This window comes from Salvelinus fontinalis, chromosome 26, assembly GCF_029448725.1.
Source record: "Salvelinus fontinalis isolate EN_2023a chromosome 26, ASM2944872v1, whole genome shotgun sequence".
Classification (NCBI taxonomy): Eukaryota; Metazoa; Chordata; class Actinopteri; order Salmoniformes; family Salmonidae; genus Salvelinus; species Salvelinus fontinalis.
Genome location: NC_074690.1, coordinates 19,675,778 through 19,690,301, shown reverse-complemented (window position 1 = coordinate 19,690,301; position 14,524 = coordinate 19,675,778). Strand labels below are relative to the sequence as shown.

Sequence of the window (14,524 nt, the reverse complement as noted above, 5' to 3'; positions counted from 1 at the left end):
TTGTAGGCCTCCTTGCTCACACACAATTATTCAGTTCTGCCCAGAAATCTTCTATAGGATTGAGGTCAGGGCTTTGTGATGGCCACTCCAAACACCTTGACTTTGTTGTCCTTAAGCCATTTTGCCACAACTTTGGAAGTATGCTTGGGGTCATTGTCCATTTGGAAGACCCATTTGCGACCAAGCTTTAACTTCCTGGCTGATGTCTTGAGATGTTGCTTCAATATATCCACAGAATTTTACTTCCACATGATGCCATCTATTTTGTGAAGTGCACCAGTCCCTCCTGCAGCAAAGCACCCCCACAACATGATGCTGCCACTCCCCGTGCTTCACGGTTGGGATGGTGTTCTCCGGCTTGCAAGCCTCCCCCTTTTACTTCCAAACATAATGATGGTCATTATGGCCAAACAGTTCTATTTTTGTTTCATCAGAACAGAGGACATTTCTCCAAAAAGTACAATCTTTGTCCCCATGCGCAATTGCAAACCGTAGTCTGGCTTTTTTATGGCTATTTTGGAGCAGTGGCTTCTTCCTTGCTGAGCGGCCTTTCAGGTTATGTCGATAAATGACTTGTTTTACTGTGGATATAGATACTTTTGTACCTGTTTCCTCCAGCATCTTCACAAGGTCCTTTGCTGTTGTTCTGGGATGGATTTGCACTTTTCGTACCAAAGTACATTCATCTCTAGGAGACAGAACGCATCTCCTTCCTGACTGGTATGACGGCTGCGTGGTCCCATGGTGTTTATACTTGCGTACTATTGTATGTACAGATGAACGTGGTACCATTCAGGCATTTGGAAATTGCTCCCAGGGATGAACTAGACTTGTGGAGGTCTACAATTTTTTTTCTGAGGTCTTGGCTGATTTCTTTTGATTTTCCCATGATGTCAAGCAAAGAGGCACTGAGTTCGAAGGTAGGCCTTGAAATACATCCACAGGTACACCTCCAATTGACTCAAGTGATGTCAATTAGCCTATGAGAAGCTTCTAAAGCCATGACATCATTTTCTGGAATTTTCCAAGCTGTTTAAAGGCACAGTCAACTTAGTAAATGTAAACTTCTGACCCACTGGAATTGTGATACAGTGAATTATAAGTGAAATAATCTGTCTGTAAACAATTGTTGGAAAAATGACTTGTGTCATGCACAAAGTAGATGTCCTAACCGACTTGCCAAAACTATAGTTTGTTAACAAGAAATTTGTGGAGTGGTTGAAAAACAATTTTTAATTACTCCAACCTAAGTGTATGTAAACTTCCGACTTCAAATGTATGTATAAAACAAAAGAATGGCTCTAACTTCATTGGATTATATCTTTAACTTTTTCTAAATGACAAAACATTTGATCAACTAACCTTAAAATCATTTTGATGGAATGACTTCAAAAATGTTGATGAAACAGAGCATTTGTAGTTGATCAAGACTACTAGCGGCCAGAGGAACTGTTAAAAAGAATGTCACAACTTGAGTCTTACCCCAGGTGACGTCTCACCACATAGTACCCTATAATGTGAAAATACTCACCAAATATGGAGTTTCGCTGACAACTATCTTCATTTACTCCCGATAGGACCGGTATGTACTTTCAGATAAGGTCAAAAAAGCAACCGAAAAGAAAAAGCCTTTTTGGCACCTTCAATGTATTGAGCTGTTGTAAACTTTCCACCTGTGCGTGGTCGTAATGACTGATTGGAAGTGCCAAATAGGATTTATCATACATTTTAATTTGACCTTTTTTGGAAGTACACAAGATTAAATCTATAGTTGCTCAGCAAAACTCTGTATTTTGACATTATAGCCTAATGCTTGCAGCGCTGTCTAATGGGAGTTTGAATCTTGGAGCTTTCTGGGCGTTAGAGAGGAGACACATACTCATTGTCAACATCTTTAACGCACAGATACCAGGGCAAGGCTGACAGTGAGGACTTGTGAAGAGCAGAATAAACAACCTCTGCATAATCAAAACAATTGCTTTGTGAGGTGTTAAATTCACAGTTAGCCTTTATGGAAATGCGAGCTGAAAAGTAGGCCACCAGTGGCCTGGCTTTGGCCCCAAGTGAGAGCAGGTGTGCCGGAGCCATGGCCCAGTGAGACATGTGTTCCGGCCAGCGTAGATGGAAAAATAAAACACGGTTAAATCCTGTATGGAAATGCGCCATTAAAGTATATTTTATCATTACATAATAAATAATGATTTATCTTCTAATAAAAACATATCAGAAAAATGTACAGCATGTTCAATACCAACTAGACCTTTATAAGCCTATCCAAAAAGAGACTTACATTTTACTTTTCAGCTTCATTCAATAGAAAAAATTGCTACTTTATAGAGAAAGAAAGTTCCCCGGTCAATAAACAATCAAAATACATTTTACAGGACTTTATTTTACAATACTTCGCATTATAAGCCATTGTGTAGAAAACATTAAGAACACCTTCCTAATATTTAGTTGTTATTAGGAAGAACGTCTACCATACCATAAAATAATGATTATGATCACACTTCATCAATTTAAATATTATGGGGAGACCTATACATTTGGCAGCCAAGCCCTAGTTATCAGTGTAGCCTATTATCTTCTAGACATGACGTTGAAATATCTTCAAGCCTACATTAAAAACCTCCAGGCTTTCGTCATAAGGGGGCAGCAGGTAGCCTAGTGGTTAAAGTGTTGAGCCAGTAACTGAAAAGTTGCTGGACCGAATCCCCCGAGCTGACAAGGTAAAAATCTGTCATTCTGGCCCTGAACAAGGCAGTTAACCTACTGTTCCCCGGTAGACTGTCATTGTAAATAATAATTTGTTCTTAACTGACTTGCCTGCTTACATAAAAATAAGAACCAATTCAAGTTGAAAGAATTACCGGGTGCAGTATGGAAAAAATGGATCCTGTGTGAATCGTCCTCTGGAATAGCACACGCTAGTAATACCTGTCCAAATAGGGCTATAACATGGCAAAGAATAGGCTTATCAGCGTAGAGTGAGCCGCATCATCCCATGGGATGATTCAAGGTTGCAGAAATACAGTGCATTCGGAAAGTATTCAGACGAATAGGCTTATCAGGCAATTTATTAAATCACATTTTTTCCTCATCAATCTACACACAATACCCCATAATGACAAAGTGTGAACTGTTTTTTTTTTATGTTTTCAATTTATTTAAAATGGAGTATAGAAATCTAATTTACATAAGTATTCACAACTCCGAGTCAGTACTTTGTAGAAGCACCATTGGCAGCGATTACAGCTGTGAGTCTTTCTGGGTAAGTCTCTAAGAGCTTTCCACACCTGGATTGTACAACATTTGTCCATTATTCTTTTCAAAATTCTTTACATTTGCCTGTGCTTAGCTGCATTCTGTTTCTTTTTTATCCTGAAAAAGTCCCCAGTCCTTAACTATTACAAGCATAACCATAACATGATGCAGCCACCACTATGCTTAAAAATATGGAGAGTGGTACTCAGTAATGTCTTGTATTGGATTTGCCCTGAACACAACACTTTGTATTCAGGACAAAAAGTTCATGACTTTGCCACATTTTTTTCAGTATTACTTTAGATGCATGTTTTGGAATATTTTTTATTCTCAAAATGGTACAGTAAAAATGCTTACAGTCCATAGTGGAGTATTTGTACTACATTCATCCATTGATTTTGCTGACAAAGTATTTGAAACATTTCTTTAATGTGTAATGAATGCCATTAATGCCAGTATGTCATGTAAGTACACTGCTCAAAAAAATAAAGGGAACACTTAAACAACACAATGTAACTCCAAGTCAATCACACTTCTGTGAAATCAAACTGTCCACTTAGGAAGCAACACTGATTGACAATAAATTTCACATGCTGTTGTGCAAATGGAATAGACAAAAGGTGGAAATTATAGGCAATTAGCAAGACACCCCCAAAAAAGGAGTGATTCTGCAGGTGGTGATCACAGACCACTTCTCAGTTCCTATGCTTCCTGGCTGATGTTTTGGTCACTTTTGAATGCTGGCGGTGCTCTCACTCTAATGGTAGCATGAGACGGAGTCTACAACCCACACAAGTGGCACAGGTAGTGCAGTTCATCCAGGATGGCACATCAATGCGAGCTGTGGCAAAAAGGTTTGCTGTGTCTGTCAGCGTAGTGTCCAGTGCATGTAGGCGCTACCAGGAGACAGGCCAGTACATCAGGAGACGTGGAGGAGGCCGTAGGAGGGCAACAACCCAGCAGCAGGACCGCTACCTCCGCCTTTGTGCAAGGAGGTGCACTGCCAGAGCCCTGCAAAATGACTTCCAGCAGGCCACAAATGTGCATGTGTCAGCATATGGTCTCACAAGGGGTCTGAGGATCTCATCTCGGTACCTATTGGCAGTCAGGTTACCTCTGGCGAGCACATGGAGGGCTGTGCGGCCCCACAAAGAAATGCCACCCCACACCATGACTGACCCATCGCCAAACCGGTCATGCTGGAGGATGTTGCAGGCAGCAGAACGTTCTCCACGGCGTCTCCAGACTCTGTCACGTCTGTCATATGTGCTCATGTGCTCAGTGTGAACCTGCTTTCATCTGTGAAGAGCACAGGGCGCCAGTGGCGAATTTGCCAATCTTGGTGTTCTCTGGCAAATGCCAAACGTCCTGCACGGTGTTGGGCTGTAAGCACAACCCCCACCTGTGGACGTCGGGCCCTCATACCACCCTCATGGAGTCTGTTTCTGACCGTTTGAGCAGACACATGCACATTTGTGGCCTGCTGGAGGTCATTTTGCAGGGCGCTGGCAGTGCACCTCCTTGCACAAAGGCGGAGGTAGCGGTCCTGCTGCTGGGTTGTTGCCCTCCTACGGCCTCATCCACGTCTCCTGATGTACTGGCCTGTCTCCTGGTAGCGCCTCCATGCTCTGGACACTACGCTGACAGACACAGCAAACCTTTTTGCCACACAGAGGATAGATTAACAACATTGTAGTTACTCCACAATACTAACCTAATTGACAGAGTGAAAAGAAGGAAGCCTGTGCAGAATAAAAATATTCCAAAACATGCATCCTTTTTGCAACAAGGCACTTAAGTAATACTGCAAAACATTTGGCAAAGAAATATAAAAATGTCCTGAATACAAAGCATTATTTTTGGGGCAAATCCAACACAACACATCACTGACTACCACTCTTCATATTTTCAAGTATGGTGGTGGCTGCTTCATGTTATGGGTATGCTTGTCATTGGTAAGTACCAGGTGAAACAATACTGCTAGTACGAACTCGAACCCAGGTGCAGAGAAACACAGCAAGCAGAGGTAAGGGTAAATCCATAACTTTTACTTAGAGTCTAAACAGAAACAAGGCAACCACACAAGAGCACACTAAATAAAACATGAGACCTAAGCAAGGATACAGGCCAAATGAGGTACCTAAATAACAAGGCAACCAGGTGAACAGAGAAAGTAATTGAACACAGGCGAATCCAATAATAAATAATCAAGGTAATCTGGAAACTAGAAAACAGGGTAAGGGTGCCCTCCAGCGGTAACCTAAGGAAACAACAATCAAAATACATAAACTGTGACAGGACACCTAAGGATAAGCGACCTGGGGATGATGGATCCAAGCGGCCGATCCTCACTGGAGCTGGGGAACTGGCAAGAAAGGGCATCCGGCCTCACGTTCTTAGACCCCGGACAGTAAGATAACGTGAATCTGAACCGAGTGAAGAAAAGAGCCTAACAAGCCTGTCGGGGACTGAGGCATTAAGCCTCCTGGATGCAGGCCAGCATCTTGTGGTCAGTCCAAACCGTAAAGGGATGTTCCAAACTCTCCAACCAGTGCCGCCACTCCTCCAAAGCCAGTTTGATCACAAGAAGCTCCCGATTGCCGTCATCATAGTTCCTCTCTGCTGGAGTGAGACGCCTGGAGAAGAAGGCACAGGGATGAAGCTTTTGGTCTTGAGACAGAACCGCACCCACGCCAACGTCAGAGGCATCCACCTCTACCACGAATAGAAGAGAAGGATCCACATGAACTAGAATGGGTGCAGAAGAAAGCTGGCATTTCAGGTCCTGGAACGCCTTCTCAGCAGCAGGGGTCCAGCTTACATGCCCAGCCGATAGGCCACTGGTGAGCGCTGTCAATGGCGCAGCCACCAAACTAAAGTCTCTCACAAACCTCCGGTAGAAATTAACAAAAACCCCAAAACACTGGACTTGCTTGACTGTGTTGGGCCACGGCCAGTTGACCACCGCTTCTACCTTTTTGGGAGTCCATCCATACACAGCCCTGAGACACGATGTACCCCAGGAAGGAGATCTGAGGAACGTGAAACTCACACTTTCTGGCCTTCATGAACAAATGGTGAGAGAGGTGTCTTTCAAGAACCCGGCGAACATGTTGGCTGTGTTCAACCATGGACCTGGAGAATGTCATCCAGGTACACAAACACGAATTGGTGAAGGAAGTCGCGCAGCACATCATTCACCAGGGCCTGGAAAACGGCTGGAGCATTAGTAAGTCCAAACAGCATGACACGGTACTCATAATGTCCATTTGGGGTGTTGAACCCCATCTTCCACTCATCTCCCTGTCTGATGCGCACCAGATTGTACGTGTTCCGTAAATCCAACTTTGAGAAAACCGTAGCTCCGTGGAGTCTCTCAAAGGCTGACGACATAGGAGGAAGAGGGTAACGGTTCTCGATGGTAATGTTATTTAAACCCCGGTAATCGATACAGGGGCGTAATCTCCCATCCCTCTTTCCAACAAAGAAAAACCTGCTCCTGCAGGTGAAGTGGACAGCCGAATAAGATCAGCCGCCAATGCCTCCTTCATATAACCGTTCATGGCTGCAGTCTCTGGACCTGAGAGAGAATACAGCCCTCCTCTTGGAGGACTGGTGCCGGGCAGGAGGTCGATGGCACAATCATAGGACCTGCGGGGAGGCAGTTCGCTAGCCCTTCATTTGCTGAAGACCTGACCCAGATCCCAGTAATCCCGAGGTACGCGGGAAAGATCAGGCTTGTCATCCCCAGCTGGGGGAACAGGAGAATTGGAAAGCCTCCAGATGAGCAGGGCCAGAAAGATGTGGGGAGAGTTGCTGGCAGGTGGACTGACATGAAGGATTCCATCCCAGAACTCTTCCCGAGGGCCAGTCAATTTGAGGATTATGGATAGAAAGGCATGGATGTCCAAAAACCAGGGGAAGGTCAGGAGAGTCCACCAAATGTAACTGGATAAACTCCACATGATAATCCAGGACTCGTAGCTGAATAGGCATGGTGAGTTGCTTCACCTTCCCAGACCCTAGGGATTGACCATCCAGCGCAGTGACCGACAACGGAATGTCCAGCTTAGTGAGAGGCAGCCCCTGTTGGCGAGCTAATGTGCGAACCAGAAAACAGCAAGTCGCCCCAGAGTCTATGAAAGTAGGAGTGTCCAACTGCCCATTGTCCCACCGCAGGTTGCCCAGAAACAAGGTGTGTACCATGTCAGCAGCTGGAGACTGTATCTGACTCGCCAGTATTCTCCCGTCTACTGATGAGTCATCCCGTTTCCCATCAGCTCGGGACAGGAGGCACGGAAATGTCCAGACTGTCCACAGTAAAGACAATGCTGCTCGTTGATCTTGCGCCTTTTCTCCAGAACGGACAGTCTGGTGCATCCCAAATACATCGGGTCCTCTGGAAGGTATGAAGGAGAAACAAAGCCGAATTGAGTACTCTTGACGGGGTGCAGGACAAGCAGACACAGCATAAGGCAGTTGAACAAATGAAGAATCGACTTCCTCAGCGGAACCTGAAACACTGGAAACTCGGAAACCCCTCCGTCCTCTCAAGATGACGTTCCTGAAGCCGGTTGTCAATCCGGAATGCCAGGATGATAAGCTCCTCCCAGGGTTGTCCCGGGGAGCCAGTTCATCATTGAGAACCTCGCTGAGTCCCTTCAGAAAGGTTGAGTGAAGTACCTCTGTATTTCGGCGACCGTCCGAAAGTCAATGGCGTAATGTCTAAGCACAATGAGTCTTTGAGCAGCGTTCCTGCCACTGATGGGGTGATCAAAAACCCTCTTCATCTCCTGGATGAAGCTTTGCCAATTAAAAGAAATGTCTGATTGCTGCTCCCATATGGTCGTGGCCCAGGCCAGAGCCTGTCCTGAAAGCAAGGAGATGACGTATGCCACTCTGGAATGCTCGGTGGGAAACGTTGATGCCTGCACCTCGAAGACCAGCGAGCATTGGAGCAGGAACCCACGACACCTCCCAGGATGCCCCTTATAGCGCTCCGGTCCCGGGAGATGAGGCTCCTGAAGGGAGGAAGACACTGAGCTGGTAGGGAGTGGAGGGTTAGGAACAGCCACGCGTGCAGCAGCTGTTGCTCCCATCTGTCCTGTCTGCAGAGCGGACGCAAGAGTTCTTAAATCATCCGACAATGTCTGCAGCCGTACCTCATGGCGACCAATCACAGTTACATGGTGGGTGAGAGCCGACCGTAAATGGTGAAGTTTGTAATGTTCCTCGGACGACTGAGAAATCTCTGCTGGATCCATGGTTGGTTTAGGTCTACTGAAACAATACTGCTAGTACCAACTCTTAACCAGGCGCAGAGAAACACAGCAAGCAGAGGTAAGGGTAAATGCAGAACTTTTACTTAGAGTCTAAACAGAAACAAGGCAACCGCACAAGAGCACACTAAATAAAACATGAGACCTAAGCAAGGATACAGGCCAACTGCACATTTATCACGTTTAATTGCTATATTGTAATTATTTCGCCACTATTGCCTATTTATTGCCTTACCTCCCTTATCCTACCTCATTTGCACACACTGTATATAGACTTTTTCTATTTTATTATTGACTGTATGTTTGTTCATTCCATGTGTAACTCTGTGTTGTTGTTTGTGTTGCACTGCTTTGCTTTATCTTGGTCAGTTCGCAGTTGTAAATGAGAACTTGTTCTCAACTAGCCTACCTGGTTAAATAAAGGTAAAATAAAAAATGTTTAAAACTGAGGAACCTAAATATCAAGGCAACCAGGTGAACAGAGAAGGTAATTGAACACAGGTGAATCCAATAGGAAATAATCAGGGTAACCTGGAGACTAGAAAACAGTAAGGGTGCCCTCCAGCGGTAACCTAAGGAAGCAGCAATCAAAAAACACAGAAAATGTGACACCAGGGAGATTTGTTGGCTTAAAAGAAATGGAATATAGATAAGCACAGGCAAAATCCTAGAGGAAAACCTGGTTCAGTCTTCTTTCCAACAGACACTGGGAGACTAATTCCCCTTTCAGCAGAACAATAACCTAAAACACAAGGCCAAATCTACACTGGAGTTGCTTGCCAAGATGACATTGAATGCTCCTGTGTGGCCTAGTTACAGTTTTGACTTAATTTGGCTTGAAAATCTATGGCAAGACTTGAAAATGGCTGTCTAGCAGTGGAGGCTGGTAGAGGACGGGCTCATTGTAATGTCTGGAATGGAATCAAACATCAAACCACGCTTGACTCCGTTCCATAAACTCCATTCCAGCCATTACAATGAGCACTTCCTCCTATAGCTCCTCTCACCGCCTCCACTGCTGTCCAGCAATGATCAACAATGAACTTGACAGAGCTTGAAGAGTTTTTTTAAGGAATAATGGGCAAATATTGTACAATCCAGGTGTGCAAAGCTCTTAGAAATGTAATCCAAAAAGACTGGTGTTTCTAACATGTATTGTCTCAGGGGACTGAATATTTACCTAATCAAGATATATTAGTGTTCTTTGTCATGAATTTTTGATAAATGTTAGAATATTTCTACCACCTTGACATTTGAGTATTTTGTGTAGATTGTTGATCAAAAATTATAATGAAATCAATTTTAATCCAACTTTGTAACACAACAAAATGTGAGAAAAGCCAATGGGTGTGAATACTTTCTGAATGCATTTTAAATCAACAACTGAAACAAGTATCAAAATCTTGTGTTTGGGTGGAATTTTCCTTTAAGCTACTTAACATGCTGGCAAAATGTTCTGATCAGTGCTAATGTATGAGCCAACTAGACAAGATGATCATGAGCAGCACTCACCTCAACTTTCCACAGCCTAATGGTAGACTAACCAATATCCACATGGAAATTCAGTGAAAAGAAAAATCTGACATTGATTTATCAAGACATGAGTGAGTGAGTCTAAGCAGAGCAAAATGGCGCTGAAATAGTTGAACACACGCGGTTAGGCTATTGCTTTTGTTTTATAACAATTGGATGACGTTGGGAGTTTAGCCTTCAGTAGGCATTAGCCTACTTTATTCCAATATTTCCGTCTTTCAGTGATATATTGCCACAGTAATACTTCATGGATCCATCCAGTTATGGTTAAGAAAAATGTGTATGTGTTGGACTATGCGAAGAGATGGGTGAAGTGACATGCCTTAAAGTTTAGAACAGGCAGATGGATACTAGTAACGGGCGGTGCCTAACAACCATCTAGAGCTTAAGAGCGTTTCGCTTGCCAATGCCGCCTCAGCATTACCGGTCCATTTCATACTAAGTTGGTGGGATGCTAAAGTTGGTGGGGAAAGTATTGGTTTGAATGGTGTGTTAGACTCATTGCAAGTCTGTAGGCCTACTGTTTAACCACATTAGTTCACTCCACTAAAGTGGCTAAGGACCAAATATGGGTCTGCCCAGTCATTTCTATTTTCCATTCAGTCTAGTCTCAGGGCTGAAACAGCCTACCCACCAAGCCAACTCTTGTCCTTTGCCTTGACTGACATGTCATTAGGAAACATGAGTAAAATCCAGTGCATGATGTGTGAAATAATTTATATTGAATTGCGTATACAAATGTGTATTTCCAGACTAGTCGACAAGGCCTTACAGCGCATGGAAGTGCATGCCTCAGGACTATACACAATACATATAGTATTTTCATACAATGTGTGGAGGTACACTTGACCCCCCCCCCCCCCCCCCCCCAAAAAAAAAAAAATCACATTTACTGTTATGTAGAATATATTTCACCCCACCAGTAATGTTCCATCTAGATTGCGCCCTTGAACGGCACTTTCTCCAGGTCTGCCGCGCCTTTCTCCAGGTCTGCCGCGCAGAGGAAATGCCATGCCGCAGAGACGCAAGAGATTGAACTTCACTGAGTTCGCCCCATTAGTTTGCACTATATAGATCAACGTTTTTTTTCCGTGATCGAATAAACATTGTCAGCCCCTTTTCAATGCAACAAACCAAAATAAATCTAACTTTGCAAGAATGAGTATCTGATTTTGTTGAGGCAGCAACACAATGTTGTAGGCAGAGCCAGCGCGCAACATAGTAGAATTATATTGGCGCGGTAGACCACCGGCGGTCTTTCAATCACCCACGAGTGAAAGCGCCTTTCAGATCAGAGCGCAGAGGTGCGCGTGTGCACTTTTGTTGATATTCTTTGCTAGTTAGCGAGTTATTCGCCCAGTTATATATAAGTATAGGTCAGCAATGGGGAGTTACAGTTTCCTACAAGAGCACAAAATGTGTAATCTGCATTTCAAGCTGTCTTTGAAAATCCAGTCAGGTAAAAAGCTTATGTCTTAATTAAAAGGGACAGTGTTTTATTTCAAGATCGGCTTGAATATGCAAATAAGCCAATATGCAGAGGAGTAGCCTACATTATCTAATTCTCTGTATGGTCATAATTAATTTTATTTTGTAAAGTGGTTTCTTGCATCATACAACACAAGTCCATTTCCAGTCACCTATTTGGCCCATGGTGTTACAGACCAAGTAAAGCGATCATTAATTCATGTCAAGCGCTTCATAATGTATAAACGTTTTTAAAAGTCTCATGCAATGTAGGCCTGCACTTAACACCACATATAGGCTACTGTAGGATATATCATGGAAATGAAAAGCTATTTCCAAGTGAAAATGTTATGGGATTTGCTCCCTTGATTTTGTTGTTAGTCCACATTATGCTCAGATAGCCACAATAGCCTATTAACTACTGTCACAAACTGTAAAGGTACAGCCTCAGTGTTCACTGTAAACGTGCGCCGAAAGTTGCACAAAATTCTCACAATGTTCAAGTATCTGCTCAAAAGGCCTACAATTTGCGCAGTGTCCCAGAGAATTAGAGAGAACATTGCTTACTAGTATCTGCAGCCTCTGTTTTACCACTAGGCACTAGCGCTCACTGTGAAACCACATACGCAGCTTTTTAAGAGGTGTTGCCTCTCATGGAAGTGCCATGTAAAATGTCTGCTACTATGATAAATTGTTGACAGATAAAAACACCTTGTAACACCCTGTGGTTTCGTATCAAACAGTGTAACAAGAGCAGAGATAACCAGTGATGTTCTTTAGTGATACTTACATGTTTCCCCTTCGTGGAAGGCTCAGCTCTTTCTGGAATTGAGAAAGAAAGATATATTAAAATGGTGACAATGGCAGTAAAGCCTTGCTTGATATCACAAGAGGCTGATGAGGCACATAATAATAGCCGAAACGGAGCCAATGGAATGGCATCAAACACCTAGAAACCTTATGTTTGAACCATTCCACTAATTCAGCTCCAGTCATTACCACCGCCCATTCTCCCCAATTAAGGTGCCACCAACCTCCTGGACTTGATATACATTTCAAACACACCCGTTACATCCCCGAGGCATGGAACCAAAGGGTTAATGATTCTCAGAAACAAAATGAAAACAACCATCGATGGAGGTTGCCTTTGATTAGTCTTCCAAATCCCCTCCACATCGAAGATGATTCATACACAAACTGTGGCCAACGGTACAGACGGAAAGACTGGCTGATTATTTATGCACACCGTATGACAGCTATGTCCCCTGCTGCTCATTCTCCTCCTTTATGGAAAGATCTTACAGCTCTGGCCTAACTGTGGATGTCTTAAGTAGGTCTTCTCATTCATAGCTGCACATTATGTATGTTGTTCTCTTTGCTTTGGTCCTGAAGCCCTTGCATATAGGCAGGCATATGTTCATAATAATGTACACAACATGTATGCCAAAAATGCTGTTCCACAGTGTACTCTATTTTCAAAGATAAAAGCAGGTGGTTTTGTTAACCAAAAGTACATTCTCAATTTGGATTTTTCACGATGCAAATCAGCAATCAAATTAAAATTGCAGGTCCATGTAAGGTGGATGAACCAATCAATGTAATAGAATGAAAATACATATTTTGAATATGTGGACAAGCACATTTCCACCAACATCTCTTTCATAATGGATTTAGAGCAAACAATGGTCAACGGATTTAAATAGCTACGCCTCTATCCGAGTAATTGGTTGGAATGAAAAACAACAAAACGCGTTAGGCCGTCGGGAGGGCTAGGATTGACTCAACTACAACCTACTGGCTATAGGACACATATAAGTGAACATAAAGAGATGTTTCTCTACCAATCATCCATCCCTGAATCCAATTGAGCCCAACGCCCATATCACCACAGCAACCTAGTGATGGCAATACAGCTGCGTTCCTTGAGTTACAATCATTATTATGGCAACGCTCTTTGTTTTTTTGTAGGAGAATAAGACATCTATAGAACATCATGTCTGTCTGTAGAAAAAAACTGTCTGTGGTTAAATGTATGTATTAACTACACTTGCGCATCCACAAGCTCGCCCTTCAGTGCCACCGCCTACTCAAACGAAGGGGCATCATTCATATGTGTACAGAATGGATCGATATTGTAGCCTATTCATGACCATTTCAAAACAATGTGGCAGTGGGACAATACATTCGATGCGAATTTGTTTTGATACATCCATCATTTGTGGTCACAAATGGATAGAACTACCCTTGAGGAGACCTAAAAGTGCGCCCAATGTAAACCGTTTAGTAAACAGCAATTGACAATCGCTAAATATCCCTTGAAATAGAGAAAGAATAGAAACGCATGTGTGCCCTAAAGCGGGTCAATACCTGTTTGTGTAGACTATCATTAATTGTCAAATGTCACAACACAAATGCAAAGCCTGAGTGTATTATTTTAATCTTTAGTAGCTATGCTGATGTTTTATTATTATGGGGGTTCTTACCTGCAGCCCACGACGTCTCAAAATGTTTGGCTCGTCCATTGTAGAAAAATAAATTATTACAATACCGCTGACTCCCTTTTTCCAATTTCATTCAACCCATATTGCGTCCTCCTGTATCCTGCTCATCATCAATGCGACTGGATGAGAGCTGAACAAAACCGAGAATTTCGTTAAATTGTCAGGTGACCGGGCAGCGGTGAGAATTGGGAATGAATGTGCAGGGAGGGACTTCTGACAAATCGCCTATGGGTGGCAGTGGGCTGATTCATTCAGTTCGGTAACCCTGGTTTATATCATTGAGCCAATGCAACCTTTTTTCAACCCTGGCTAACTTGTTGAAAGTTTACATGGTGATTTTTTAATCAGGTAGGTATATGCACTAATGACCTATTTGCAGTACATCCATTATATATATATATATATATATATATATATATATATATATATATATATATATATATATATATATATATATATATATATATATATACCCCTGTT

The 14,524-nt window shown here is 43.0% G+C and overlaps 1 protein-coding gene across 1 annotated transcript in view; it reads right to left on the bottom strand.

The window, feature by feature from the left end:
- LOC129823852 (microtubule-associated serine/threonine-protein kinase 3-like) overlaps positions 1-14,257 on the bottom strand; it is an 87,305-nt gene extending 73,048 nt beyond the window's left edge. Inside the window, exons 1-2 of the mRNA XM_055882892.1 lie at positions 14,027-14,257; positions 12,334-12,365 (exon numbers count right to left, since the gene is read on the bottom strand). Coding sequence (XP_055738867.1) covers positions 12,334-12,365; positions 14,027-14,065 — 71 coding nt within the window. The 5' untranslated portion in view covers positions 14,066-14,257. The remainder of the gene's footprint in view (positions 1-12,333; positions 12,366-14,026) is intronic.
- Between the last annotated feature and the right edge of the window lie 267 nt (positions 14,258-14,524).